This window comes from Apiospora kogelbergensis (genome assembly GCF_038363985.1).
Source record: "Apiospora kogelbergensis strain CBS 113332 chromosome Unknown utg000001l_segment0_segment0, whole genome shotgun sequence".
In the NCBI taxonomy this organism is placed as follows: domain Eukaryota; kingdom Fungi; phylum Ascomycota; class Sordariomycetes; order Amphisphaeriales; family Apiosporaceae; genus Apiospora; species Apiospora kogelbergensis.
In genome coordinates, this window is record NW_027117418.1 from 6,560,103 (window position 1) to 6,587,904 (window position 27,802).

A 27,802-nucleotide genomic window follows, 5' to 3' on the forward strand; every position below is an offset into this window, starting at 1 on the left:
AGCATGCTATAACAGGACTATTCAGATGATAGATGAGAAGAAGAGCTACCGATGCCAAAGGATCATACGCAGAAGCCGGGATATAACATTCACGACTTTCAAAAACGTGGTAAGCTACGAAACTGGGAAAATTGTTCTTGGTGCATGTGTCTTTTTATGTTATATAAAGGCGGATGGGAGCCGGGAGGGGTTTTGGACTTTCTTCTACTATGCATTTCCATTATCATCACTTGTATGTAATATAGAAATCCCCAAAAAGCTACCGAGTAGCAACTGTATGTATGTATGTATGCATCTCCAGATAGAGAGACCGCTACTATGCTTCGCCCAATTAACATATACGTTCCAGGGGGTATCTTGAATTTCAACATGAAGAAACCAATGCTTGTCCCAGCTAGTCTAGTTCCCCTTCCCCTTTTCCTTTAACACCACCGCTCATGTGGCTCTCGCCAGTGCACACCAAGGTGACGGAAGATCTTTCGCTCATCCTCGCCCTCGACCAACTCCCCCTCCGTGATCTTGACGTTGCCCCTGCCGCGGAGCACATCCTTGTACAGACCGCGCTGGTTCAGGCGCATGCCCCTCTTCTGGGCCAGTAGCCGCATGCTTCGGTTGAAGATGTCGTTGCCGGTGAAGTATATGAGGGCAGCGCCGAGCTGAGACTCGGGGACAAGGAGCAGGTCTATGCGACGCCATACTGGGCGCCACTCGTGGTTGTCGTCATTATTACTGGCAGTGGCGACGCCCTCACAGCCATCGCCGGGGTATTCGTCCTGTGGCAGCACGCAACATCCCTGCCACTTACTGCCGTTGGTGTCGTCAGCGTGACTCCTCCGATGAGCGGCCAGGGCCGCGGTCAGGAAGCCCTCGTTGGTCAGCTTTGCAACGAGTTCGTCCAGGAAGTCGATCAACTGACCCGTGCTCGACGTGCCCTGTCGGGTGATGAGGATGTCGATATCGCCGGAGCTGTCAGCGCCGCGGCGGTAGCTCCCTCCGATGACCAACTGCACATCGCGGTTGACTTCACGGGCGGCTCGCGTGACGTGGGCGCCGAGAGCCTCGGCCTCCCTGCGTGGGATCCGCGTGTTGAGGTCGTCATAGTGGTCGAGGCCGATCTTTTGATTGGTTGTGAGTTGCGCCTTCTCGCGGATGTCGTCGAGCGTCCGGTACCCTTGCGCGATCCAGCGTTCCGCCTGGCCGGGGCCGACGCCGTAGATCTTGGTGAAGGCTTCCCGCAGCTGAATAATGGGGTCCGACTGGAGGTCCAGGAGCTTGCGCGCGCGGCCCGTCTTGGCGATCTCCTCGATCTTCTGGGCCGTCGACTCGCCAATGTCGTCGAGGACGATGGCCTCGGCGTACGTGTTGACCTTCACGGGCTGCCGCTTGAGCGCGCCGGCCGCCTTCCGGTACGCCGTGGTGCGCCACGGCTCGCTGCCCATATTGGCGTACTGGTCGGCCAGTTGTAGGAGGACGTCAATGGTCCCGGCGTTGGGGTTTTGTGAGGCGACCCCCTGGAGACCCCCTTTCATGCAGGCGAATGTAGACTGCCAGCCATCCGTGCCCTTGGCCGCCCTCGCACTCGTGCGGGAGGTCCGGGTTCTCTTCGCGGGCCGTTCGTCGTCGGAACAGTAGGGTTCTTCGTCCTCCTCTTCGACATCTTCGGGTTCCGGAGACTTGTCCTCGTCCTCGCCAGGAATTACGACATCGTCGCCGAATTCCTTAATGTGCCCTATACATCTAGATAATTCGTCGTCAAAATCAACCTTCTCGCTGTGCTTCTCGGACAGTACTGCTTTTCTCTGAGGGCGTTTCCGAACCGGGGTCTGCAAGTCTGATGTGGGCAACGAACTACTTGAATTTCCTCGAGTCCTTGAAGCCGTGACGGGCTGTGTATCGGGTATGACCATGGGCTCTGCGGGCTGCGCTGCAGCTGCTTGAGAGAACAACTTGCCACTTCGAGTCGCCCTTTGAGATACATCATAACGTTCCCTCTTGGACTTCGGTTCCTTTATCTTCAGGGAATGTCCCGAGCTCTGAGGTGGCAAGGTGGAATCAACGTCGCGCTGCTGTGAAGCCGCTGGGTTACCTGGCACCTGATACTTCTCTTGCTCATGAGATACTAGGACCCGGTGTGTCCAGGAATCGATTGGGAAGTCGGCATTCACCACGATTTTCTTGGTGACGTCGACAGTGCCTTCCTCATCAAACATGGCCTTTAAGTCTGCAAAGGCAAGTCCCTTGTCGACGATGACATGGGTTGCATCTTCGAGAGACCTGGTCCAAGTAGCTCCGTGCTCTCTCGATTTGTCAATGCGTTTCTTCCGAACACCATTGGCGTCGCTGTTCGGGAAGAAGAAGAAGGTCAGGCCAGCAAAGCAGCGATCGGACTCCGGCACCATCTTGATGGGCGCGTCCTTCTTGCGCTTGGGTGGCATCTTGAAAGAGGGAGTCTCTTGCACAGATGGGGAACCGCCGGTGGCGCGGCGGCGAAGTAACCTGTCTGACACCCTCCTCTGGGGCGGTTGTCTGGTGCTTGCCTTGGTGGAGTCCGGGATGGGCGTATCGGAGATGTCAATCACTTCCGAGGCGGTTTTGCGAAGGCGTGGGACGAGGTGGGAGTTGGGAGGCGTGCTTTTGATGATAAGACCGGACTCGCGGTTCTTTGTTCTCCGGATGGGATCTGACGCGGTTCTCGCAGGTGCTGACGCAAAGAAAGGCTGGGTCGCAGCAACCACCACCTGGTTTGCCGGACGAACCCTAGCAGAACTCACCAAAGTCGAAGTTGCCCCAGAAGCAGCTTTCATAAACGCCTTGGCGGCGTTGCGATGGGTGTCCTTCTCGACCTCGCTGTCCTCATCGCCATCTCCGGTTCGAACGGCTTCGAGGCCTTGGAAAAAAGCGACTTTGTCGCCCAGCGTGGGCTCCATAGCGTCGAAATTACAGATGTATCACGAATCAGACCATTTTCTTGTATACTTGTTCAATGTGTCGTGGAACCCAAAAGTGGTGGAAGCCAGCATGGCATTGATGAGTGTAAGTCGCCGGCTGTGTTCACGCCTATGTTTTTTGTTCTTTTTGTTGTTTTTGGAGGTCATGCTAAATCATATCCACTTATGTCATTATAGGCAACAACAGCAACATTCCTTGACCGCGGCACTCAGTCAAACCTTCCTCGTTTACCCTTTTTCGAGAAAATCTGGTGTATTTATTAGATGGTCTCTTTTTCCCCAACTCCTAGAAGTGGCTATGTAGAATTTGCTAAATGAAGCAAGCAGTTGCAGCATACGCTGCTTAGAATGGTGGACTATTCAAGGAAATTCAGGCAATGTGCACCTTTGAAAGGTTGAACAGTACTGTGTCTTCAGTATGCTGTTTTGTGTGGCTGGGCAAGGAATAAAAGTGGCGTCAGTCCTCCTTTGTAGGCAGACCGCCGTTCCTGGTACGACCCAACGCCTCGATGAGCTTGACGCCCACGATGTCGCTAACGCCTTCTCTGGCTTGCTTGGTCCAGAAGAGGTCGGGGTCGGCCATGCGAACCGACTTGCGTCGCTCCATCAAACCCACATCCAGGGCATTGCGGGTTTTGCTCGCCTGCTCCAGATCTTCCAGGTGCTTCTTCCGGGCCGCATAACGTTCGTTGCGCTCGCGTCGGATCTGTTCAGATCCAACCTTCTGAAGAACTAAGCGCACCACCCAACGGAGCAGCAGGAAGATATGTTCGCTCAAGAAGATGGTGATCGGGAGCGACCACCACGTTACACCGCCCCATCGGTCCAGCAGCGTAGTTCCGCCATGCCCGGTGGCTTGTGTACCAAACATGTGGACAATCGCAGCCGTGCAGATGCTCCCCATCCACGTCAGCGAATCAAGCGAGTTCATCCAGGGACCGATTCCATCCATTCGGATCGGGTGAGGGCGCTGGTGCTCCAGACAGATCTTAAGGAAATCGGACCTCAGCTCTATCAAGTTGTTGATGAAGAAGCCCACCGAGACCAGTGGCCACACAGGCGCAAAGAGCGCAAGATATCCGAACTGAATCACCATTTCGGATATGTCGTCTTGTACGTTGTACGGCTCCAGACTGGCTTGCTGTCGGACGCTTCGCAGGAAAGGCTCCTCCGCCGGATCATCGGGTGCAAGAGCCTGGAAGGCACCGTGGTTAGAGTTCCAGAATTTGTATTGGTGCCACCAACCTCGCAATTTGTGCATCAGGTACGGCATCACCATCTCCTCGAACATGTCAGAAACTTGCCCCGTCACCGTCAAGGCAATGACCTCATTCCGCAGACGATCCGTGTCCCCTTCAAACGTTGCCACGTTAAGCTTTTGTCCAACGTAGCCAGGTAGATGGGTCTGCAGGTAAGGGACGAGCTTCCCTCCCAGCGGAACGTAGACAAATGCGGTGAGCAGGATAGGGAAATACTGCACGATGAAGCTTAGAACGAAGGTCTTTTGGGTGACAGACATCTCGTAGTAGTCTGCTGTGCGGTGGTTCTCGAAGTCGGCAAGTGCCGTGGCCACGTCCTCGAGGAAAGATCGAGTGTAAGGCAGGCATGCAGCGAGGACCAGAGTTGGGACATATTCCTGCAATCGTGAGTATATTCCGCTTGAGCGTGGGACAGTGGCCGCGACTCACCAAGTAGGACTGGTATGGGCCTTGGTAGGCTTCAGAGAGGATAATCTCCATAGCATAGACCGCCGTGATGGTAAGACCAAGTACCAGGACAGCGAGGGCGAAGAACGGAATTTGGGCAAGTTGCCTGAGGATTGCCTTCCACCTGGGGTAGTAGTGCTTCTTCCTGCCTGCAGAATCCACAATGACCTTTTCGTAATGGTATTTGGGCCGGTTTTGCTTTAGTGAACCCACGCCCCGGACGTTCCAGCGAATACTCAAATCATCTTGCTGGATCTTCCAGTACTCGAGGAAGATGGTACATCCCAAGAGAGTAACAATGGCGTAGACGAGCGAGTACTTAGGAAGAAATGCCCAGGCCAGGATTCCCGTGACGGCCGGGAAGGTCAAGAAGAGCAAGTAGGTCTGCATGTAAGCAAAATAGAAGGCAACCTGGCAACATCCAATACGATTAGTATCCGGAGAAGATTGCGAGGGGGCTGAACAAACCTTTGCACCGAAGAGATCGCGGATCTTGTCGAAGTCCTCCTTGGTGAGAAACATCTTCTGGCTCAAGTGTTTGAGCAACTCCTTGTTGGCAGGTCCATTATGAATGGGGAAGATGGATTTGACATTCGTCCATTTGCCATAGCCAGGAGTGATAGCAGCGCCGCCTTGTTCCTTTTGCCAGTTGACAAGATGATAGACGGAGAGTACACCCTCGGCCTCGAATGTGCGTTCCAATGCATGTCTCTGGTCCCTCCTGCCGACCTGGGGCTGCTCCGAAGTGATGCCCCACAGCCAGTCCTTCACTCTGTAGTTGGCCGTTCCGTCAGTATACTGTAGTGTGTGCCAGGGCAAGTTGGCAGATTCGGCCCATGTGCTTGCTTCCTACCTGGATTTGTGCATCTCGTCATTGAGCAATTCCGTGGGAGCCCTGACGAAGACGAGCAGTGAATGATCCGCGCCAGCACGGACTTCGGTCTGCAGGCCGGCCTCTTCCAGGTCAGCAACCAGAGTGCTGAACTCCTCTTTGGCCGTCTCATCGTCTGCCAAGAGCGTCAGTATTCGACATGATACGAGCATGGGGGTTCGCGTAGGGGACAAATGTGGGAAGTATACGCACCAACGTCACTGAAGTCATAGTGGACCACGTATTTGTCGTGGAAGGTGCGGTGCAAGATGGACTGGTCCCGATCGCCGAAGGTGCCTTGCCTCTTGAAGGAAAACATCTCGGACATCTGAAAGGAGGGTAGCCTGGCAGCCCGGCATCAACGAAGCGGTGAAGGAGAATCAAGGGAGCCCGAGTCTACTCTGCGATACTGTATGTCGTCTTTGGGACGAGATAGCACAGCCCACCCCTGAGAATGAATCAGGTTAGGATAGCATGCAGGTGATGTGGGAAAGGGTTGTTGGTAACCTAAAACAAGGGAAGCGGACAGGTAAGCAATCCAGTGCAACACGCGTAAGGAAAGGACCCAAGGGGACCCTGAGATTGAGGGATTCGCAAGCTGGCCCACTTGCCAGAGCCGCACGGGCGACGGTTATGGTCAGCCCAGAAGTCAGCCCTACCACCTACCAATCCCAGGGAAATGCCAGCCAACCATTTACGTCACTCCGGCTAACCGGCAGACGCTGGCAGACGCGGCCTTGGCTTGCAGGAGCACCCAGAAGGAAAGAAAGAGGGCTATTGAATTGATCTCCTGCCGATCGAATCTCCTGTCGAATCTCTTGTCGAATCTCCTGTCGAACCTTCTGTTGAATCCTTCTTTCGCATCCATCGGCATCGGGATGGGGCCCTGGCTGCTGGCCAATTGAGTTTGGCCGTCGCACATGGTCAATATTTACCTACATCCAAAAGACAGCAAGTATGTACATAGTTGTACGTAGATTGGCAATTGGGGCCTGGGGTCTCTTTCCCAGGCGGACCCTAGGTTGATCTAGGCCTAGCTACAGGCTACTCGACTCACATGTCGAATTCAATTCCCATTGGGATGGGCAGGGCAATTACATATACATACATATATGTGTTAAAGCGGGGTCCTCTCATCCTCTCTGTCGGATTCCCTTGTGGGTGGGGAGACCTTTCTGTAAGCGTCATCACCACCACGACTTTAGAGCAACCTGCTACAGAACATTGGGATTTCCCGTACATCGCAAAACATCATGTTCACCGGCCTCGTTGAGGAGATTGGGGGTACGTTCTTTCCCATGTCCTGTCTTCCTCCTCCTCCTCCTCCTCCTCCAGAAGCCAGCTAGCTGAACTCAAACCCCCTACCAACCCTACAGAAGTCTCCGAGCTCAACCCTCAAGATGCCACCGGCGGCACCTCCCTGACCATCACCCTGCCAGCGACCTCGACCCTGCTCTCCGATGCGCAGCTGGGCGACAGCATCGCCGTGAACGGCGTCTGTCTGACCGCGACGTCCCTGACCACGACCGCCGACCCCAAGCCGAGCTTCACCGTGGGCATCGCGCCCGAGACGCTGCGCCTGACGAACCTGGGCGCCCTGACCCAGAACTCGCGCGTGAACCTCGAGCGCGCCGTGCGGGCCGACACGCGCATGGGCGGCCACTTCGTGCAGGGCCACGTGGACACGACGGCGACCATCGAGTCCGTGGCGAAGGATGGTAACGCTCTGACCTTCCGCTTCAAGCCCGCGGCGTCGGACATGCTACGCTACATCGTCTTCAAGGGCTACGTGACTATCGATGGCACGAGCCTGACCGTCACCAAGGTCGACGACGCCGCCGGCTGGTTCGAGGTCATGCTCATCGCCTACACCCAAGAAAAGGTCGTCGTGGCCGGCAAGAAGCCCGGTGACTCGGTCAACATTGAGGTCGACGTCCTGGCTAAGTACGCCGAGAAGAGCATGCAGGGCTACATGAGCGCCCAGGTCGGCCGAGGCGGCGAGGACGCCCTCACGCCCATCATCGAGAAGATGGTGCAGAATATGGTAGCTCAGGCCATGGGCGCGCATTCGGCGTGAGGCATAGAATCACATGTATATAAATAAATATCGCGCCTTAAGCTCTGCCACACATTCATCTTGCGTTTGAGGACTTCGGATCGTCAACTTCCATCCCCGTTGGCCTGGGCTTTGTAGATTCTTCATCTTAGCCATGAAGCCAAAGCAAGCACTGTCTCGTTCCTGGCTTCAAGTGAAGACATAAGCTCTGGTACGAAAGCTAGAAGAAGAGTTTTGTTTATTCCTTACTACGGTTGAAGCTAGAAAAACCGTGTTCATAACGTCGTATCTTCTTACCGCCAGCCGCCAAAACCGGTGGGTATAATCGTTCTACTCGCCGGTCCGTTTTCCTTCTGTTCGTCAATCAACCTACTCTATGGATACGACGGCCTTGTTACAGGTTTTAATTGCGTACTGCACAAGGTGTGCTGCATCTTGTTCATTTTCTGTCCGGACAGCTGCAGCTTCCTATGCTCCGCCGTAAGTCTTCACAATGTGAGCGACCTTGTTGGCCAGGTCATCTGCCTCTGAGCGGGTGGCCGCCTCAGCATATACTCTGCATGCCTGTGATGGAAATATTAGACTTGGTTCTTAAGTGATTTCACTCAACCCTACTGCTAAAACTTACATTCTCTGTGCCACTGGCACGTGCGAACGATCGTGCATTGGTGTACTTCTTGACGCATTGGTCGATCTCATCCTGGCATCCGAGAGGGTGCGAAAGTTTCCTCTCGGCATCCGTAGTCTGGAAAAGGTCCTTGTTGCCGACCTCTACGCGAACGAGGCGGTTGGGGAGATCCTGGTATGTCATGGCCCAGTCCCGAAGACCCCACCCCTTGTGGGCGAGAATGACCTCAACCATCAGCATGTCGGAAATGGCATCGCCAACCGTCTGGTTGATGAGATCGGCGAGAGCGCGTAGGGTATCCAGTGCCTCCTTCTGGGCGGGAGACTGAGGCTGCTTCTTTTCGAAGGTCTGGACCGCATCGGTGGAGAAAAGAACAGTACCGTGGCCGTTGGCCTCGAAGTAAACGCCAATGTCGAAGGCGCACGCAGCGTGGTGCAGGTGCTTCACACCGGTAGGCGTGCAGACTACAGGCAGCTGCAGGTGTTGCTCGACATACTTGGTGCTGGCGCCGTTGGCATAGGCAGTCTGCACAACACCGATGCGCAGCTCACCATCAAGACCGGCGGTTCGAAAGAGGTCTGCGATGAAAGATGCGGCGAGAGTAGCAATGCGGTCGCCATCGAACATGAAGAACTGGGTCGTCTCCGGGTCAATCCAGTAGTAGATGAGACGGTCAGCATCGCCATCGAGGGAGCACCATCTGCCACCAGGCACGGGCTTGGGGTTCGGGGGAGCTCGCTGTCTCGTCTTGACAAAGTCGGCGCCGCAGTCCAGGTTGAGAATCTCGGGCTTGAGCACATCGTCGTTCACGACCTTGGTCTCCAGGCCGGTCTTGGAAGGGTCCATATATTTCAAGAGCTCGTTGAGCTTCGGGCCACCTACACCGTTGGCGCAATCCACCGTCAAAGAACCATTGACCTTCTTGTTCTTCATGGCACGCTCCCAAGCACTGTTGATCTTCTTGTAGTAGCCAACCTCGCTTACCTCGCCATATGAGCTAGGGGTACCTTCGGTGTTGACACATCGGGTCAGGTAGTGGAGTTGGGGTGTCGTCAGGATCTTGTAGTCGACAAAGGACGTCTTGGTAGCGGTGCAGGCGTCGGAGAGGGCCTGGATGAGGGTGATGCCCGAAGGACGGGTGTCTCGGCCGGCAATGACCTTAGCGCCGGACTTGAGATCGACCTTGAGCTGCTCCGCCAGCTGGAAGAAGGTGTCGGCAAGGGCTTCGTGGGTAGGGCAGTTGACCAGTTGAGTGGCGTAAACCTCCCACTCTTGCTCAAGCATGTCACCCATGGGGTCTACAATCTTGACGCCGTTGTCCTTGGCAGGGTTGTGGCTGGCAGTGATCATAACACCGATGGCCTGGCCGCTCAGCTTCCGGCTGCGGAGGGCAGACAGCAAGCCGACACGGAAGGCAATGCCTTCCAGGAGATCGGCAGCCATTCGGAAGCCGGCTGTGCCATAGGTGTAGAGCTTGCCATCGGGCAGAGCCACGATGTCATGCTTCTGGGAAGCAGCAATGATGGAATCTCGCTCCATGGTGGGGCAGAGCAGACACCGGCTGGCTGTACGACAAGAAGTGATGTGCTAGCTTGGGGCCAGGTGGGAATACTCAAGCTCGAGCTAAGTCGAGAAGGAAAGAAATGCGGTATGGTGAATATATCAGCGTGGTAGAATAGCGGAGGCCTCTGAGAGCAGTGCTTTGGGGTGAGAGGGAGAAGGAAGAGGAAGAACAGGTTGCTCGCAGAAGAGGGACCAAGAATCACGCCAATTGTCAAATGCAGGCCAGGCTGGATCAGGTCAGGCCAGGTCAAGTCTGTCAATCAATGCTTCAATTAATCGGGAGACGGGAAATGGAGAGAGTGGGATGAAACCACAGCTAAAAGGGACGATCTACCCAAGCCACGTTGCGCCAAAAGCTGCATCCAATGCAAGTCGGTGTGCGTTTCTATTCCCAATTATTACCTCAGAATATCGCCCGGCAACGGGAGGAGAAGCTGCCAGTAGCTCTGGTTCCTAGGTAGCTAGCAGTGGTGTCTCCTGCAGGCGCTGTACACTGTCACTGTTGTTATTGCCTTGCCCCCTGCCCCTCACCATCTTCACTATTATTTCGACTTGCCCCGCCATCTCAAGTACATGTGGCATGGAAGCTACATACCTAATACGTGCTGGGACACTAGGACACTAGGACACTAGGACATCGTATTACTACGCCCGGCGCTATACTCAAAACGCCGATGCCTGGACGGAGCACCCATGACGGCTCCTTACATAGTACATAATGGCTGCATGTGGAACTTCTGTTGTTGTTTTTCTTTCCGCCCCCTTGCACCTTCTGTTTTGGACCCTTAACAGGAGTCAGGGTCACATGGTCTGGCGTCTTCTACCCGAAGTCCATGACGCGCTTCTGGCGCGTCGCGTCTTCACTTGTCGTACAGCACCTGGGCTCCCAACTTTATGTGAATGACACCAGACGAACTACCCCAAGTTTCAAACGATTGCGCGGGGGATTGAGCGGAGTAGCTCATGCGTCTCATTCGTTTCGTTGGCATTGCTGGATTAAACACTCTTCTACAAAGCACATGTATTGACACCAACATGCCAGTCGACGACGACGAGACCGCCAACCCGCTCTATCTGGGCTGGGTCAAAGAGTGGCTGGACAAAGCCCGGGAGCTCAACTCCAAGGGGGTTACGACATATAGAAATGCCTACAACTCCTTAAAGGCGTGCCCTGTGGCTTTCACGCACCCTTGCCAGCTTAATGCGCTCAAGGGTTTCGGCCCCAAGCTTTGTGACCGCCTTACCCAGAAGCTGCAAGAGCACTGCGACGCCAACGGTTTACCCATGCCGCAAAGAAGCGCCGTGCTCCGGGCACGGGTCAAGCAAATGGCATTGGCGGAGGTGAAGGCGACGATGATGAAGAAGAAGCCGAAGCGAGGCCGGCCAAGAAACCCAGGAAGGCGAAGCCCTACGTACCAAAGCTGCGGTCTGGTGCCTATGCCCTTATTATGGGACTGGCCGAGTCAAACTCGCCAAATGGGATGACCAAGGCCGAGCTCATCGAAGAGGCACAGCCGCACTGTGATTCTTCCTTCTCGGCTCCTTCAGACCCCGCGAGCTTCTATACCGCGTGGAATTCCATGAAGACCCTCCTGGACAAGGATCTGGTCCACGAGCGTAGAGGGCCAACAAAACGGTATACCCTCACGGACGACGGCAGAGAAGTCGCGGCACGTGTTTATCAGATAGCGAACCCAGACGCAGCAACACTCCCCAGAAACCTAGAGCCCACGCCTAGGATAGGCTATTTTGATAGGAACAGATCACAATCCGTCGAGGTAGAAGTTGAACCAGCAGCACCCCAGCCAGCATCTGCCTATACAGATTTAGTACCGACTGCGGACGGTTCCTCGTCGAATAGTTCAGCACTCCCCAAGTTCCGGCCTATTTGCTTACGCCCTGGCTCCTTCACCGTGCAACTGGTCTTGGACGTGCGAGAGATCCGTGCAAGGACGGATCGTGACTATATGCAGCAGGAATTGGCCAAGAAAGGTATCCCACCGATCGTCCGCTCCCTCGAGCTAGGCGATGCTCTGTGGGTAGCCAAGTGTCACGACGCCAACTTTCTCACTAGGACTGGGGCTGAGGGCGATGAAGTGGTTCTCGACTGGATTGTCGAGCGCAAGCGCCTGGACGATCTGATGGGCAGTATCAAGGACGGGCGATTTCACGAGCAAAAGTTTCGACTCAAGCGCTCTGGCCTCAAGAATGTTGTCTACATAGTTGAAGAGATAAACATCGATCCGCTGAATAAGGACAAGTGGGAAGTGGCCGTCGAGTCGGCCATCGCATCGACGCAGGTGGTGAATGGCTTCTTCGTCAAGAAGACCCAGAAGATGGATGACACCATTCGTTACCTGACGCGCATGACGCTACTACTCAAGAAGCAATACGAAACACGCCCGCTCTACGTTATCCCGACAGGCATTCTGACCACTCAGAACTACCTGCCTCTGCTCGAGCATCTGCGCGAGAAGGAGCCCGGCATGGATCACTACGTCAGCTACCCGGCCTTCGCGTCCCTGGTTTCCAAGTCGGACACCATGACACTACGCGATGTCTACCTCAAGATGCTCATGTGTACCCGTGGCGTCACGGGCGAGAAGGCCATCGAAATCCAGAAGCGGTGGAAGACGCCTCACGAATTCGTCAAGGCCTTTGAAAAATGTGGCGGCACGGGAGACGTCGGCAAAAAGCGCAGGCAGCAGCTCGTCGCCGGTGAGATGGGCAACCTGTTCCGCCAGAAGAAGATTGCAGGCGCCTTAAGCCAGAAGATTGCCGGTGTTTGGGGCGATGCTTGAGTCTCGTTGACAAACCCGGTTGTGTATGTATGGTCCAACATTGTATGATAGGGTGTAGGCACAGCCTGGACGTGGGAGGATGTATCCAGTCCGTTCGAACGCTTTGCATCATCAAGTAAGTATATATTATTACGATGCACATGCATTTACTACAGCATGTGGCAACTGGACAATGATTGCCACCAGTTTTTCGTGAACTTGACATGCACCCGGGGATCGAGTCATGCTTGGCCCAGCGGCCTGCGAAAAGTGAAGAAAGAATTGATCGTTCGCATCGTTCGCCCGGCCGACGCTCCGGCAAGGCAGGCGGTGAAGGCTCAGAAAAGTTGTACTTGGCAAGGATGTATCCAATTGATGGGGGGGGTCCTGTTTTGCGGGCAGCAACCAAGCGGAACTAGAATTAGACCCCCCAGCTGCTGCTGCCCTTCAAGAAAAATTGTGCCTGACGCGCGCCAAACAGCCCTCTCTACTCGTCTGTCTCTTCGTCTTTCTCAACCTCTTTTTCAAACCCGCCAAAAGAATATCTCAAAATGTCTGGCCCCGAAGATGTCGCCGCTGCTGAGCTTGCGCTCAAGGGAATGGCCCATTCCGAGCAGCATTACTTCAACAGGTACGTTGTGTCAGGCTTCGTCTGTTGCCCCTCCTCGCTCCAGACTCCAAGTACTGCGCTTCGAGATGGAATCCCTTTACTGACCTTTGGCGCCCAACAGCTACAACCACCATGGTAAGCCCGTGTCTCTGGCATGATCCGATGCTGTTTTCCCGACTTTGTGCTAACCGCAGTGTCCCTGTTCTCAGGAATCCACGAAGAGATGTTGGTATGTACATGCGACCCCCTCGACCTCGACTTTCTTTGCGACTTGCAGCCCAGCTAACAGGTGATCCCCCCGACGCAGAAAGACGAAGTCCGCACAAAATCGTACATGAACGCGATCGTCCAGAACAAGCACCTGTTCAAGGACAAGGTCGTTCTCGATGTGGGCTGCGGCACCGCCATTCTTTCCATGTTTGCTGCCAAGGCCGGCGCCAAGCATGTCATTGGTGTTGATATGTCCACCATCATCTTCAAGGCGAGGGAAATCGTGGAGAAGAACGGCTTGTCCGACAAGATCACCCTTATCCAGGGCAAGATGGAGGAGATTGAGCTTCCTTTCCCCAAGGTCGACATCATCATCTCCGAGTGGATGGGATACTTCCTGCTGTACGAGTCCATGCTCGACACCGTGCTCTACGCCCGCGACAGGTACCTGAACAAGGATGGCCTGATCTTCCCCGACAAGGCCACCATCTTCATGTGTGGTATCGAAGACGGCGATTACAAGGACGAGAAAATAGGATGTAAGTCTACCAAACAAGCACGCCGAGACATGCATGAGACTGACTTGCTGTTGCGTAGTCTGGGACAACGTCTACGGCTTCGACTATACCCCTCTGAAGCACACGGCCCTCTCGGAGCCCCTTGTTGACACAGTTGAGGTCAAGGCGGCTGTGACGGATCCCACATCGATCCTGACGCTGGATCTATACAAGTGCACCGTTGAAGACCTTGCCTTCAACATCCCCTTCAAGCTCACCGCTCGTCGGGACGACTTTGTTCATGCCCTCGTGGCGTGGTTCGATATCGATTTCACAGCATGCCACGTGCCGATTCGCTTCTCGACAGGACCTCACACCAAGTACACGCACTGGAAGCAGACCGTTTTCTACTTCAGGGATGTCCTGACCCTCCAGCAGGGTGAGGAGGTCCAGTGCAACCTCGAAGTTCGTCCTAACGACAAGAACCGTCGTGATCTAGACATCAAGATCCAGTACCAGCTCGACACCCCGGATAGCGTGCGCAACGCCAAGGGCGAGTGCGAGTACAAGATGTGCTAGTAGTTGTTTGTATCACGGCATTGGGCACTGGGGGTCTAGATTCCTGTCTGGGATTGGCTTGCCGGCGAGGCTTTATAGACAGTGCATGGTTATAACAGCCTTCAACCGATGAGAGCTGCATCATCACACATATGCATAGGGTGGGAGTTTGGGATTACTGCTTGGACAGGGAACGGCAAGAGGCCGTATGACTGACGAAGATTACGACGTACTGTAACTCCCACACGTCCCTCGAGATACCACGGTTTTTTTTTTCAAGAGGTTGATGGGTCAGTTGGTAGTGGATCCATAGAGTGAAACTGCTGCAAAGAATAGACTTGTTTTCTCTCGTAACATCTTGCCATACGCAGTAGAGTGAGCACCAACCTTGTCGGTCCTCTAATGTATAACTAAGTGGAGCAGCCAGCTGCGAAAGCTTGGTGGCGAGAGGATACCATCGGCTATCGATAGAACGAATATCTAACAACGGCAAAGATTTAAAGACAGTAGCCATCCCTTTGCTAGTCATGCTGTCGGTAGTTATCCCGGTACTAATCAAACCCTTGGCCAGTCGCTGAGCACCAAGTGCCTAGGTTACTAACGGGTTCTAATTTCACTATACTAGTACTATAGATAATGGGTGAACGAAGAATGCCGTTGGCATGGATTCCTGGATGTGCCGGCGCTTCTCGAGTTACAAAGACCAGCAACACTTCACAGCCTCGCTGCTTAAAATACCGTAATAATACGTCTTGGCTGCGGCATAATTGCTGGGTCATACCGTGCGTGGCCAATTATAACATCGTCACCAGTGGACTCCAGGGCCTCTGAGCAGATCGTCCGTACTAATGCCGGCGTTTTGGGCATGTTCGATGCTCATTAATTGCCTTGCTATATGTTCCATGTCGATTGCAGCCAAGCCAACCGCCAAATTGCATGGGGGCGGTAATAAACGGCCCAGGTTCCTCGTAGACGTACGGCTGAACCACCGAGTGAGTCCCAGTCCAGCGCTTGCCAAAGCGCAGTTGATAAAATATCCATAAGACAAGGGAATGCATACTAAAACTTCAACTTGGCGCCACCCGAGATATCTTCTTGGGCATCCCTGACCAAGAAGCTGTGTTTACGTCGGTTAGAGTGAACTTATACCGAGGAGTATTGGATGCGGACTCACCGGTACCATATCGCAGCGACGGGGATGGTCCCCAGATGCCATAAACTATGCGCGTCTATCGCGCCCCATAACGGAGGAAAGTCCAGCAACTCTAGACTCATAGCCATCAGGAGCCAGGCCACCAAGATACCGGGCAGAATCGTCCAGAGCTGACGGATCTCTCTGTACTGTTTATAGCTCCAGTACGTCAGGATGGAGTTCTGGATGAGTCCGACTATGACGTTGGCCGTCATGTTGTACGTATAGTCCCACTTCCACATCTTAAGGTAGAGGACGTGACATCCGTACAGCGTGCAGCACAAGATGGTCCAGAGCCTCACCAAGCTCTGTCGGCGCGGGGATGGCCTCTCGACGCGGAACACCAGCATCGGGGTGTAGTACATGCCGTACAGCACGTCGGCGCCGGCCGCGAGGTAGTCCATCTGCTCGGTCGCGGCGAAGTCGCGAACGTGGAAGATGGTGCTGAAGACCCAGGCGGTCATGCCGAAGTAGGCAAACATCTCGTAGTAGGGTCGGAGGTGGTAGCTGGCGGGGATCTGCTCCCTCAGCTTGGAGAGGCCGTTCTGGTGCGCAAGGAAGTTGCCCATGCTAAACAGCACGCTGAAGGGCTCCTGCATGCCGAGGACCCTGACGAAGGGCCACTTGCCATGGAACTGGGTGATGTCCTCGCCGCGGGCGACGCGCTTCGCTGTGACGATGTGCTGGCAGGTGTGGTCGCATTCTTGTGGGCAAGTCCATAAGAGGAGGCGGCGGTGGATGGCTAAAATTGGCTTCCTGTCAGCTTCACGGGGGTCTTATAGATCGGACACGTCGGATGGTCTGGTCGGGCTCGGGCTCGCGACAATGCAGGCTTACGAATGGGTGTCGGCTTTTCAGAATAGCAATTCTCTCGTTCGCAGATCTATGAAGACAGCAATGCCAAGTCAGTCTATACTCCCTAATACTCCCATCCCCCGATTGGTTGTGTCGCAATGCGCCAACGTGGAGTGGGTTCTGGCTTTTGCACGTACCTTGACGCACTCTCGAAACTCGGGCAGTCGATCGCCCACGGAAGCTTGGGCAGTGTCTAGCAGCAGACAGAGTACGAGGACTGCCGCTATAAGGCGGGGGATCCTCGCGTATGATCGTGCCAACATGATGTGCGCATTGGCAATGCTTGGGCAACGCGGACGCCAGGGGGTTGGGATGGGCTTTTTATGAAGGGGAGGAGGGAGGAAAAGGGAGGAGGATTGGTCGTATGTAGAGAACAACGCCAGTACCGGACCCAAGACCCAGGACCCAGGACCCTTAGGCAGTGGTAGTAATGCTTGTCGGGAAGTCGGGGTGGTTGTGGATGTTGATGAACAAAGCTTCGATCCTTATGTTCTGTGATTGTCATGTACGATGAAACAGGCTTTCCCATTGGCAGCGAAATGCCCGTGCTCCACCGCCGAGCCCCCCGAGCCCCCGAGCCCCCGAGCCCCCGAGCCTCCCAGCTTGCAGACAGACAGACATATACTAACCAGATAAGAGCCCGAGAGACAAGTCAGATAGCCATCGTCCGGTTGTATGAGTAGTTGTATAGCGTCCATGCATGACGCAACGAACTAGTCCTTTCCTTCCCTAGGCTCAGTTCAGCGTGAGCTAACCCGGCCCAGCCGCGGGCATCCATCTTCCGCGTCCCTGCATCAACGGCCCCCCCCAGAGCCTCTTGTTGCGACTCTATCGCGAACAACAACTGTACTTCCAAGAGCTCGCTTTGCCTACCCCTCATCCATGTCTAGGCGCGCAGCACCCAATTCCGGTAAAGGGCATCCACCATGTAGGTGTATATATAGATGGCATTTAGTGTCTGGGGGTAATGCCAAAGCTGGAGAGCCAGCAAGAGTAACACTTCTTCTGATATATATTCGTCCGAGCTCTTCTCCGTCCGAGCCATGAGATCCTGCATGTGGCCGTTGCAAATCCTAGCCGCCGCTGCAGCAGCCGCCGCCGTCGCTGCCGCGAGCCGTCCCGCTGCCGTCCTGTCCCCCGTGACACGCACGGGCTCGACGCTGCTCGTCGACGGGAAGCCGTGGAAGGCCGTGGGACCCAACGTATATTGGCTGGGGCTGGACGAGAACGTCGTGCCGCCCGAGGGCGAACCGTACGACCCCGTCACCAAGTCGAGCTACCCGGCCAAAGGTCGCATAACCGATGTGTTGGCGACGGTGAGGGCGCTGGGCGGGACCATGATTCGATCGCACACGCTGGGCATCAGCTTGGGCAACCCGCTCAGCGTCATGCCGGTGCCGGGCGTGGTCAACGACGCCGCTTTCGCATCTATTGATTGGGCCGTCTACCAGGCCGGCCAGTACGGCATCCGGCTTATGATCCCACTGATCGACAACTTTGTAAGGAGAAGTGTGACTTTCAACCCCTTACCGCACCTCCTGGCACACGAACTACGCGCGCGCAGACGTTGTGAACGGACGAGTTTCATTGACATCAAAGATAGGATTACTACCATGGGGGAAGTACACCTTCTTGCGGTGGGCCGGCTTCAACCTGACCCAGGGCGCCGACGCGACCAACCCCGAGATCCAGCAGTTCTACACCAACGCCACCATCGTCGCGGCCTTCAATGATTACATCGCCAAGATCCTGACGCACCAGAACCCCTACACCAACCAGACCTACGCCGAGGATCCGACCATCTTTGCGTACGAGACGGGCAACGAGCTCCTGGGCCCCGTCTGGGGCGACATGGACTGCCCGGCGGACTGGGTTGCGGACATCGCCCGGGTTGTCAAGCGCCTGGCCCCGCAGAAGCTGTTTGTGGACGGGACGTACGGCGTCAACAAGACGCACCTCGCTATCGACGAGGTGGACGTCTTCTCAAACCACTATTATCCCGTCGACACGGCCAAGCTGCAGGCCGACCTCGATCTCGTAGAAGGGGCTGGCAAAGCGTACTTCGCGGGGAGTATAGTTGGGTTGGGCCGGACGCGAACGGCACTAAGAACATGACGGCCTTCTTTGACATCATGGAGAAGAGCACAGTGGCCGTTGGTGACGCATTCTGGAGTCTCTTCGGGCGCAACTTGCCAGACTGCGGCGTAAGTGATGGTCTCTTCCTCCTGATGACCGATTCGGGCCAGGCCACCAAGAGGTGTCAGAGCTAACGCAGATACTACAGAGCTTTGTAGATCATTCGGACGGGTTTACCTTGCAATACGGCAACCCTGCGAACTCCGAGTACACCAACCATCGCATCCAGCTGATCCGGAAGCATTTCCTTGCTATGGGTCAGGGGACACAGATCGCTCCCGATGATGACCTCCCTGTCGTACCTTGTCCCGCACCTGCTCTTTGACATTGATAGTAGATAGCAGCGCACAATACAACAGAATCAAAACCCGCATCATGCTGGAGACATACTGGGGTTCTTCGGCAGGCCGACTTGACGTAAATTCGTGACTGGAGTTGCCACTACCTCAATTTTGCAGTGCTGCCTGCGTGCCGGGCAAGGTAGATAGATTATTGTCTGATTTTGGTATTGTAAATCTGGAAAAAGCATTGGCACGATCTACAATCACCGCGGGATGACGGCAAGCACGGATAGAAATGAAGCAGCGGTACGTAACAAGTCATCAGAGCGCGACCAAGGTGCAGTAAAGTTTGTATTGTCATCGTGCTATCTAGGTCCATGAAGCTCTACAGATCTGGTCTCGGAATTCGGAAGTGCAGTGGTACGGATGAGCAAGCCCCCAGCAAGATAGGAAGGTCATGCATCAATTGTCTTCCAAACCGCAGCCTCGTCAACAAACCTGTGTTGAAATTGTAGGTGGTGAAAACCTGTGTATGTTTGCCGTTAGCAAGCATATCCCAACGTGAACGTCCAGTGAGAGCGAGTTTCGCAACACCACGAGAGATAAAGGTAAAAATCAGAAACCAAATTTTATAAGCACCGCTCATCCTCACCTCGCCATCAGATCCATGTCGTCCATCCCAGCAACCGGGAAGCGTGGCAGCATATGACGATCCCGCCACGCCTCCAAACTCGGCCAGGACGAGCCAACACAGGCCATAGATGGGTCGGCTAATGGGGTTTCGAGGCCCCGAGGACGGCCTAATACGGCTCTTCCTAAGATAAGAATGGTTATAGTTGACAAGCCCAAAGGGCATAGTCGAGAAAGGTCATCATGCGAGAGTGGTGGTCAAATGGGAAATGAGAAAAATGCTGGGAGCTTACCGTCTGTTCAGGGCCGGAGGAGCACCAGCAGGCCAGTCAGCTAGTAACCGATGGAATATCCGTCGAAATGCGTGTTGCTCTTGTCTCGGTTCCAAGCCATCGCCTGTTTACTTCAGCAAGTTGAAGTGAGGACAGATGCGCGCCAGAAATGCTTTGATGTAGAAAAATCCTGGCTACTGATTTTGTTGCGAGTGGAGTGTGGGTCGTATCGGCCTTGCATTACGCCGGTCCGCCCGCAGCTGAGAGAACCAGGGAGGCACATTCGAAGCAATCCACCAGTGCCAGTATCGCTCTACTTCTGGTGACATTGTGTTCCACTGGCTCTACGGGTGCACATCACAGCAGCATGCAAATACTCATTTTGGGCGACTTCGTCTGCCAATGAGGGGGAAGAGTTTGCTCATTCTCCATCGCTAGCTACATACATAACATAACTGATTGCCATTACAACGCCACAATCCAATAGACCCAAATAACTTCTGTTGCGACGCACTGCAAATCTTTTTGTGTCTTCATTCTGATGGCATGAGAGATGAAACGAACCAAAGAAACTGCCGAGAAACCACAAATAAATCGCTAATAACTAAAATATTTTATACATCCATGTCTGGGCTTTGTAGTTTCTCCAAGTCACTGCATTCTCCAAATCATTTCATCGCTCGTCATCAATGTCGTAATACATAGCACCCAGGACATCTTTAATTCTGGTGCTGGAAAGCGCCGTAGTCCGCAGTCCAGTCCATGCCGTGCCCGAAGTCCATATTGAAGTCCTGAGACGATGGCTGGCTGAACCCGGCAGCAGCGCTCGGGGTCGTGAGGAAGAGGTTGGCGTCGAACTCATCCGACTTGCCCATCGCATTGGGAGGGAAGAGAAGGAAGTCGTTGCCGAGGTCGCCAGACGGGAACTCGTCAAAGCCCTCGTCAACATCAGCCAAGGACGATGGGGTGTAGAGCATCGTGTTGCCATGGCCAACAGGAGAGATATGAGCTGTTGTAGCGGGCAACGAGTCATCCGCGAACGTGGTTGTGAAGATATCTGCGACCTTGTTGCAGTTGTACACTGAGTGGGTTGGGGTAGGTAGTTGCACGTGAGCACCGTAGATATCCTCAAACTGCCCAGTCACGTCGGGGCTCAGCTCGTGGTAGCTGGTAAATTGTCCCGCATCGGTGGAAGGAGTGCCGTTCTCAATGGGAGAGTAATCCAGGCTGATCTCAGCATCGAAAGGCACAGGGTCGAGGATGGGGTCAAACAGTCCCGAGTTCTCAAAAGCTGCGTTGAACTCCTCCGAGGAAGCATAGTTGGACATCTCAAGATCGGGATAGTGGATCAAGGGCTCTTCAGGCGGTGTCATCATCGAGGTTCCCTCGCTGCTGGGTGTGGGAATTCCCTGGATCATGGGAGTTGGCTTAGAAGAGCTGCTGCCGTTCTCGGAGCCACCCTTCTTATTGGTCTTGGTGCGAACATATGTCCATCCATGTGCCTTCTCCATGTGCTGCTTGCAGTTGGACTCCCTTTTTGACTTATACGGGCATGGCTTGAATAGGCATTCGTACATGGGTGGCGCCGACGAGTGCTTGTCGTTGATATGACGGTCCATTTCCTTTTCGGTAGGCCACCCATATTCATGGTATTTGCACGTGGGGAGTGGGCACTTCCAAGGACGAGAGTGTGTCTTCTCGTGCTTGGTCAGGTCACATGGTCGCTTGAATTCCTTATTGCAACCAGGCTCCTTGCATTTTTTGGGTGCGTACTCCGAGGGATCAGCGTTCTTCTTGCGGCGAGCCATGGAGCGCATGATCTCCTCTTCATCTTCGAGCTGCTCGCTCATGGAGCGCTTGAATCGAATAGGAGCCTTGGTGTCTTCGTCGAGATCCTCGACGGGCTGGCCGGTGGCAATGGAAATGGCCTTGCCGTTTTTCTTGACACGTACCAGCTCGGCAGGCCGGCCGGTGGATGAGATTCCGCCCATAAGCTTCACCTCATCAGTGCTGGTAAAGTTAGCCTGGAGGTTCATTGTGTGTAGGCACTGGGTCACATACGGATCGACGTCCATGTCGTCGAGTTCCTCACCTGCAGCCTGGCGCTCACGGGCAGTCTGCATTTGCTGGGCGTGTTGGCGAATCTGTTCGACGAGGTCAATAAAGTAGCCGTTGTTGTATGGTCGGTCGTGAGGTCGGGTCTGATCTCGGTCGCTGAGGTATTCGACGGTGGCTTGAATGCATCGGATCGAAGTAAGGCAGAAGTCGAGGTACAGTTCGGCAGATTTGGCCCTCTCCTTTAAACACAACGCCCGATAAGTATTTCCCCAAACGCCAGTATCCTTCAGGAGTTGACTCACCGGTGCCATAAAAATAAGCGTCTTCTCCAGATCTCTCAGGCAGACAATCTGGTTCTCCTGAATCCGCCTGGGACAATCAAGAATAATGGGCTCAAATTCCTTCAATGAGGGCTTGGCCAACAAGGGTTTCAGCGTATGCTCATGAATGCGGTTCACGGCACGCTGACTGAGGCGGGGCATCCTTTCCGGCTTGGTGGAAGATGCAGACCGTGTGATGGCGGAGGCGATAGCAGACGGCTTTGTCTCCTTGGCCCTCAACTGCTTCGAGGCCACAGATGAACCCAGACCACTGTCTGACTCGTGGTGTCTTGACGAGCGGCGATTACGAGGGCGCAAGACGCGCCTCTCGGGTTCGTGCTCAGTCTCCATGGTTTCGGGTTCCTGGGATGAGGTCTCCGCGACAGTGTGGCCAAGGAAGCCCTTGGGGACGGGAAGGCTGTCGTCCCGGAAAGAGCGGCGAGATGCTGAGGTCTCAGGATTGGAGCTGAGGGTATCCTCGATGTGGCCCAAGGTCATCATAACACGCCGACGATGAGAGTCAATCACATCATCCAGGCTCGTCTGGGAACGACGAGGCAGTGATGGGACCTTGAAGGTAGAAGCCGGGGGAGAAGAGGGAGGAGTAGTAGGAGAGTGGAAAGTAGCACCCTTCCTGAGGGTCAGGTTGGTCTTAAGTCTCAGGCCATCTTTACCATCAGTATCGGGTCGAGTCACCCGAGCAGTCCTTCGAGGGTTAGAGAAGGACATGTTGATCTCGGTGTAGGTCAAGTCAACGACAGTGGGGTAGTTTATAGGTAAAGTCGAAAGATGGGTGGGATATGGCCCGTGGAGACTGTGCTGAGAGACGGAACGGTCAGCACCCTTATGCATGCAATAGGACCGCGCCCAGCTTGTGTGAGTCACAACGATGGATGGCCTGAGGACACCACAGATGATATCACAGTTGCTGGGTAGGGGGTACTGGTCAATCCGTGGAGGCCGGCGAGCCAGAGGTAGACAGGGCTGGCGTGGGAATTGGGGACAAAAGGGATATATTGGTCCTTACTTTCCAAGTTACGCCGGCAAGGCGGGTCGAACCGGGCAAGAGGTCGTCGAGCGTTGTAGATGAAGACTCGACAGACCAGATCTCTCCAGTCAGATATACTCGGAAGCAAACGTGGGGAGATCCAGGTGAATCAGAAACTCAGATGGACCCGCGGTTTCACGAGAGCATGCCGTCAATGAGCAAATAACGGATCTCTTGATATGCCAGCAGTGGGATTGGTCGTTTGCTCGAATATAGGCTCAGTTGGGTTGAGTCTGAAAGAGCAAAGATGGCGGTATATAGAGACAACAACTGATGGATGGATGATGGGATGGGAATGGGGACAGAGATGGGGATGGATAGCTTTAACGACTGGGAGTTTGCCGGCTTACTTTCCCCCACTGCAGTTGATGAAGAGCTAAAATGCAGAAAATATGGCAGCCTTGAGAGCCTCGGGCTGATGATGCACGCAACAGATGAGGTTGTGAGGACACAAATGAGTTACAAGATTGTCGTGGGAGAGGAACAGGTTTGAGGGCAGAAGGGAACGACGGGAATGATCAATTGAGGTGCTCCTTCAACCGACGTTGGGATTGCTCGAGTTGCTGCCTAGAATTGTACCCTCGTACCGACAGGGGGTGGGTGGCACTAGTCGACGGCGCAGCTGGGCTGTGAGGTTCCTCTAGGAAGTCTAGGAAGTCTAGGAAGTCTAGGAAGTCTAGGACTTGGGGTGTTTTCTCAACCTCCTACTCCGGGTGCCAGGACTCTCTCCTCTCAGTCTTTCTCTCTTTCTCCCCCCCCATCCAGTCTCCACTGTGACCTGTCTGCGCGACGGCAGGCCATTCTTACATACATGTGTACGGAGTGGAAGAATAAGAGTTTGTTTTCTACGGCGACGCTCAGTTGCTTGCTGGCTGCTGGTGGCCGCTAGCAGACCCAAAAGGACCTTCCCCACTGCAGACACAGCCTTAACAGAAGAATGTCATACTAATGTTTGCAAGCGAAAGCGAGCCATCCCCATGCATGCAATCCAATCCACTGACCCTATTTCCATTGAATTTCTCCCTCAACCGAACCTCGGGTTTATGGGCGCCCTGACCCGGACCCGGACCATGTTCTGGTTGTTTCATTTCGCTAGATGGTAGATGGTGTTGCTTATCTTGTGGGTGTTTCGTTCTCGCACGACATTGGCATGATGATGCGTCCCCCGAATTCGTTGGCATTACTGTAAATCCAGGGACCTCTTCTTCAAACTGGCCTCAAACGATTGTACAAGCATTGTCTCAAGCAATTCGCGGCCGACGCGTCAATGGACAAGCGACAAAGCGACAAAGCGACAAAGCGACGGGACGTCACTGCAGGGATGCTTACCAATGCCCTTTGTATTGGGATTGGGTCAGTTCCCCCTGGTCTACTTTTGGATTCAGTTCGAGCTGGTGGCGCGCCAAGCTTTCCGTGTGCTGGGAACAGGGGACGGGATCGGTCAGTCATGGGCAATTAATCAGCCCGCAGCCCGTTTCCCATCTCCCATTAGCCCGTTTCCACTTGTATGAGTCTTTGGCCGACGACCTCGACTACTATCTATGCCGACTGGCCGAAGTGAGCGGAATGTCTCCGAGCCAAGGGCTGGAACAAGTCGAGTTGAGAGTTGAGAGCAGCAATGGCTAGCACATCGTGCTGCCGCCGTGTTACTCCTAAAAACAACAACAACAACAAGAAACCCAAAGATGGAACCACCATGTTCGAATCCCTCCGAAACAATTCCTCCGGCTGTCAACCGCAGTTTGGCCCGTTGGCCTCAGCCACCCCCAATCTCCAACCTTGGTCGTGCTGGCCCAAGAGGTGATTGATTACTGTGTCCAATGGCGACTGCGCATGGTGGCTAAGAGCTGCACCACTGCTTCCCATACGTACTACGGGTCCTTTTAATATGTGCTAACGGCTTAGCCTATGTGTGAGGTCAGCATGGACTGAGGCCGCTGGACGAATTGCTCCCGCGCCTCGCATTGCCTATTACACTCAACTACGTAATGGAGACCATCCAGGACTACAGGGCCCAGTTCGTATTGTCTTGTCGTCTATTTCCTATCTGATCAACAAATCCAACCTGGGCGCAGAGAGCTTTGGCCATTGTATCACTGCGCAGATCCGTCCTCCACAATTAGGGCTATGAGGAGAGGCTGCTCTGCTGTCTGTTTACCAACGAGCACCAATCGGTTGCGACCCAACCAGATTTTGCAATTGACTCGGATCTTGGAAAGTGTATGTATCTTGGGGTGACTGGGTGACTGGGTGACTACCTACTACCTGGTGCGAGAGGGACTTTTCGCTCGTATCCGATATGCGATCTGTGACCGGGTGGGCTCTCCCTCTCTCCAGCCCGGTGCCAGATCTTTGGTGCCAGGCCTAGGTGACGAACCGATCGCAAACACGAATCGTGGTTTCTTCTCCATCGGAGGGACACGTAACATCACGCGCATATACGGCTTACGCATTCCCCATCTCAGAATATGCGATGATGGTTCAGCCCTATCGGTCCAGTCCATTGCCATTGCCGTTAAGCTTTGGGGCCCCAATCCGACCAATGAGCCACGGAAGAATGCAGGAGCCTTAACAGCTGGAGGGCACCATCATGGACACCGAGCCGGAAAATGAGACATGGCGAGCGCGTCAGACCGGCCACCGGCCTCGCGCCCAATCATAAAACAGGTGCCTGAGAAGTTCTCGTCTTTGCTGCATGCTTGACAGAGACAGTATGTGTGATATGTGCAACACCAGCAATACAGGTGTCTTCGGCCAACCATTTGCGATGCCGCGTCATACCCGACCTTGCCGGAAAAGCTCACTCGGTACGGTTTGTGTGCGAGAGCAAACACCAAGCGCGCTTAGCAGGGCGTATTGGCGTGTGCATTTCCTTCTCCCTGCTTCCTTCTGCTCTGAACCGAGGCAGCTTCAGGGGTCACAGGCAGCATCTTTCGATGCCGCGCCACCATCTCATTGGTCCACCCAAGAGGGTTGGGGCCAACCCATGCCAATGATGCAAAAACAAACTAATCAATCCTCAACATGCAATATGACTGATCACCTCACCATCAACGGCTAACAACGAACCAGCTTGGCCGCATTCTCTTGGTTGTTGGTGATCCCGCCTATTGTGGTAGCCCCTTTTCGACTATGTAGGCGTTCTAGCTTCTCACATGTTTACCAGTCTATTTACTCGCCATTTACACCTTGAATCAATGCGCCCTGGATGCACTGCACGACCCAGCTTGCATTTGTTTGCTTGCTGCAGCTTACCGAGGTTGTCTTGTGCTTCGAGTCGCTTATCGTATCCAACGACTCCCACTTTCGTGCTTTTATCATGGTCGCTGAGGCCATGTCTGATGCGGCTGATTCAATAGCCTTGGTCGATACGCGATCAAGAATGAGTCGGCTTCTACTTGGTGTAAGCGACTTCTCTGGGTCGCTGTGGATTATGTGGCTGTATTCATGTCTGGTATCTGAAGACGGGAGAAATCCTCGGGAAACCTAGACAGTATAAAAGGCTACTTCGGTAGTTGCCTGCTAGGTAATACTCATCTTGCCTCAACTTTTGGAGAGGGGGTGAAAAGGGATTTATAGAAGAACGCCGACATAACCTAAAATAGATTAGGAGAGGCGGTCTTACTCCATTCACTAGCTATATGTGTCGTTGTTCTTGAAGTTGTGTTCACTCCACTGTGCCTCTGATATTATAATGACCGCGTCACTTTGAGGGCTAACTTATCTAAAATATCTAGTCTAGCAAGCGCACTTCCTATTACCCCCTTCCCAGAACACGAATCACTTGAGAAAAGGAAGTATACACAGACACCCCTGAGGCCTGAAATGGTCTCCGACCACCTCGTGTGCCTAGACGAACCCCAATGAATGGCCATGGACTCCGGAATTCTCGACCTCATCTAGAGAACCATCGACGGTCACTGTGTACGAGAAATACTGCATCAACGAAGGGGCCATCATTTGATGCTTTCTTACCTTCATACGACAATGTATATAGCAGTACACCCAGTCTCACTATAACTACAGCCGGGCAAACAACTTTCCCTTACATCGCTACTCTTCTTTGGCTCCCATGTTGCCTATTTCTTCCATCTGCATGGCTCCTTGGTTCCATAATTGTCCGTCCATGTTTCCGTCACGTCTGCAATGACGAGGTTCCCGTCTGGATTCGACATACAGACAGTCGCAGATGTGCCAGACGATTACAAAGATCGAGTAACTACGATCCGTAAGGACGGATCGCCTCCCGTGTTCCCAATAGTCAACGGAAACGGGGCTTCCAACCCTGGTCGGAGTCCAGTTCAGGTCGAGCTCGTTCAAATTTCCGTCGTTCCATCTGCCCTGTATCCAGATCTTGTTCAACCAAGATCAACTATCCACCAGCCTATCATTCACGATGCGACGAATGGCTCTGGATCACTTGGTACTTCTCCAGCGACCGAGCTTGAAACCCCTCTAAGTAGCAATTCCATTAATACCATCTGCCAAAGGCGTCAAGATGCAGAATCAAGGAATTGCCACTCTCGGTTAAAGTAGCTCAACATCAGCGTCTGGACCTACTCAACCTTACATATTCCCAAACG

The 27,802-nt window shown here is 54.1% G+C and overlaps 9 protein-coding genes across 9 annotated transcripts; 4 read left to right on the forward strand and 5 right to left on the reverse strand.

Annotated features, from left to right (window-relative positions):
- Nucleotides 1–422: 422 nt before the first annotated feature.
- Nucleotides 423–2,927, reverse strand: PG998_002119 (uncharacterized protein; the record flags this gene model as incomplete). The annotated part of the gene is made up of 1 exon (XM_066868937.1): nucleotides 423–2,927. One exon carries the CDS (start codon nucleotides 2,925–2,927, stop codon nucleotides 423–425), a length of 2,505 nt encoding a protein of 834 aa, XP_066737352.1.
- Nucleotides 2,928–3,405: 478 nt separating this feature from the next.
- PG998_002120 (calcium-activated chloride channel-domain-containing protein) lies at nucleotides 3,406–5,844 on the reverse strand (the record flags this gene model as incomplete). Its single annotated transcript, XM_066868938.1, has 5 exons — nucleotides 3,406–4,584; nucleotides 4,637–5,065; nucleotides 5,123–5,426; nucleotides 5,508–5,661; nucleotides 5,739–5,844. The coding sequence occupies 5 exons, from the start codon at nucleotides 5,842–5,844 to the stop codon at nucleotides 3,406–3,408; spliced, it is 2,172 nt and encodes a 723-aa protein (XP_066737353.1).
- A 934-nt stretch (nucleotides 5,845–6,778) lies between these two features.
- Nucleotides 6,779–7,602, forward strand: PG998_002121 (Riboflavin synthase; the record flags this gene model as incomplete). Its single annotated transcript, XM_066868939.1, has 2 exons — nucleotides 6,779–6,809; nucleotides 6,902–7,602. 2 exons carry the CDS (start codon nucleotides 6,779–6,781, stop codon nucleotides 7,600–7,602), a joined length of 732 nt encoding a protein of 243 aa, XP_066737354.1.
- Nucleotides 7,603–8,049: 447 nt separating this feature from the next.
- On the reverse strand, nucleotides 8,050–9,748 carry PG998_002122 (phosphoacetylglucosamine mutase PCM1; the record flags this gene model as incomplete). The annotated part of the gene is made up of 2 exons (XM_066868940.1): nucleotides 8,050–8,145; nucleotides 8,210–9,748. The coding sequence occupies 2 exons, from the start codon at nucleotides 9,746–9,748 to the stop codon at nucleotides 8,050–8,052; spliced, it is 1,635 nt and encodes a 544-aa protein (XP_066737355.1).
- A 1,059-nt stretch (nucleotides 9,749–10,807) lies between these two features.
- Nucleotides 10,808–12,573, forward strand: PG998_002123 (Crossover junction endonuclease; the record flags this gene model as incomplete). The annotated part of the gene is made up of 2 exons (XM_066868941.1): nucleotides 10,808–11,048; nucleotides 11,096–12,573. The coding sequence occupies 2 exons, from the start codon at nucleotides 10,808–10,810 to the stop codon at nucleotides 12,571–12,573; spliced, it is 1,719 nt and encodes a 572-aa protein (XP_066737356.1).
- A 530-nt stretch (nucleotides 12,574–13,103) lies between these two features.
- On the forward strand, nucleotides 13,104–14,448 carry PG998_002124 (uncharacterized protein; the record flags this gene model as incomplete). Its single annotated transcript, XM_066868942.1, has 5 exons — nucleotides 13,104–13,183; nucleotides 13,284–13,297; nucleotides 13,372–13,391; nucleotides 13,470–13,911; nucleotides 13,970–14,448. The coding sequence occupies 5 exons, from the start codon at nucleotides 13,104–13,106 to the stop codon at nucleotides 14,446–14,448; spliced, it is 1,035 nt and encodes a 344-aa protein (XP_066737357.1).
- A 1,038-nt stretch (nucleotides 14,449–15,486) lies between these two features.
- PG998_002125 (Per1-like protein) lies at nucleotides 15,487–16,737 on the reverse strand (the record flags this gene model as incomplete). Its single annotated transcript, XM_066868943.1, has 4 exons — nucleotides 15,487–15,544; nucleotides 15,602–16,361; nucleotides 16,457–16,502; nucleotides 16,612–16,737. 4 exons carry the CDS (start codon nucleotides 16,735–16,737, stop codon nucleotides 15,487–15,489), a joined length of 990 nt encoding a protein of 329 aa, XP_066737358.1.
- Nucleotides 16,738–17,529: 792 nt separating this feature from the next.
- On the forward strand, nucleotides 17,530–18,935 carry PG998_002126 ((Trans)glycosidase; the record flags this gene model as incomplete). The annotated part of the gene is made up of 4 exons (XM_066868944.1): nucleotides 17,530–17,973; nucleotides 18,074–18,531; nucleotides 18,552–18,678; nucleotides 18,759–18,935. The coding sequence occupies 4 exons, from the start codon at nucleotides 17,530–17,532 to the stop codon at nucleotides 18,933–18,935; spliced, it is 1,206 nt and encodes a 401-aa protein (XP_066737359.1).
- A 1,577-nt stretch (nucleotides 18,936–20,512) lies between these two features.
- PG998_002127 (Zinc finger transcription factor) lies at nucleotides 20,513–22,900 on the reverse strand (the record flags this gene model as incomplete). The annotated part of the gene is made up of 3 exons (XM_066868945.1): nucleotides 20,513–21,803; nucleotides 21,855–22,090; nucleotides 22,154–22,900. The coding sequence occupies 3 exons, from the start codon at nucleotides 22,898–22,900 to the stop codon at nucleotides 20,513–20,515; spliced, it is 2,274 nt and encodes a 757-aa protein (XP_066737360.1).
- Between the last annotated feature and the right edge of the window lie 4,902 nt (nucleotides 22,901–27,802).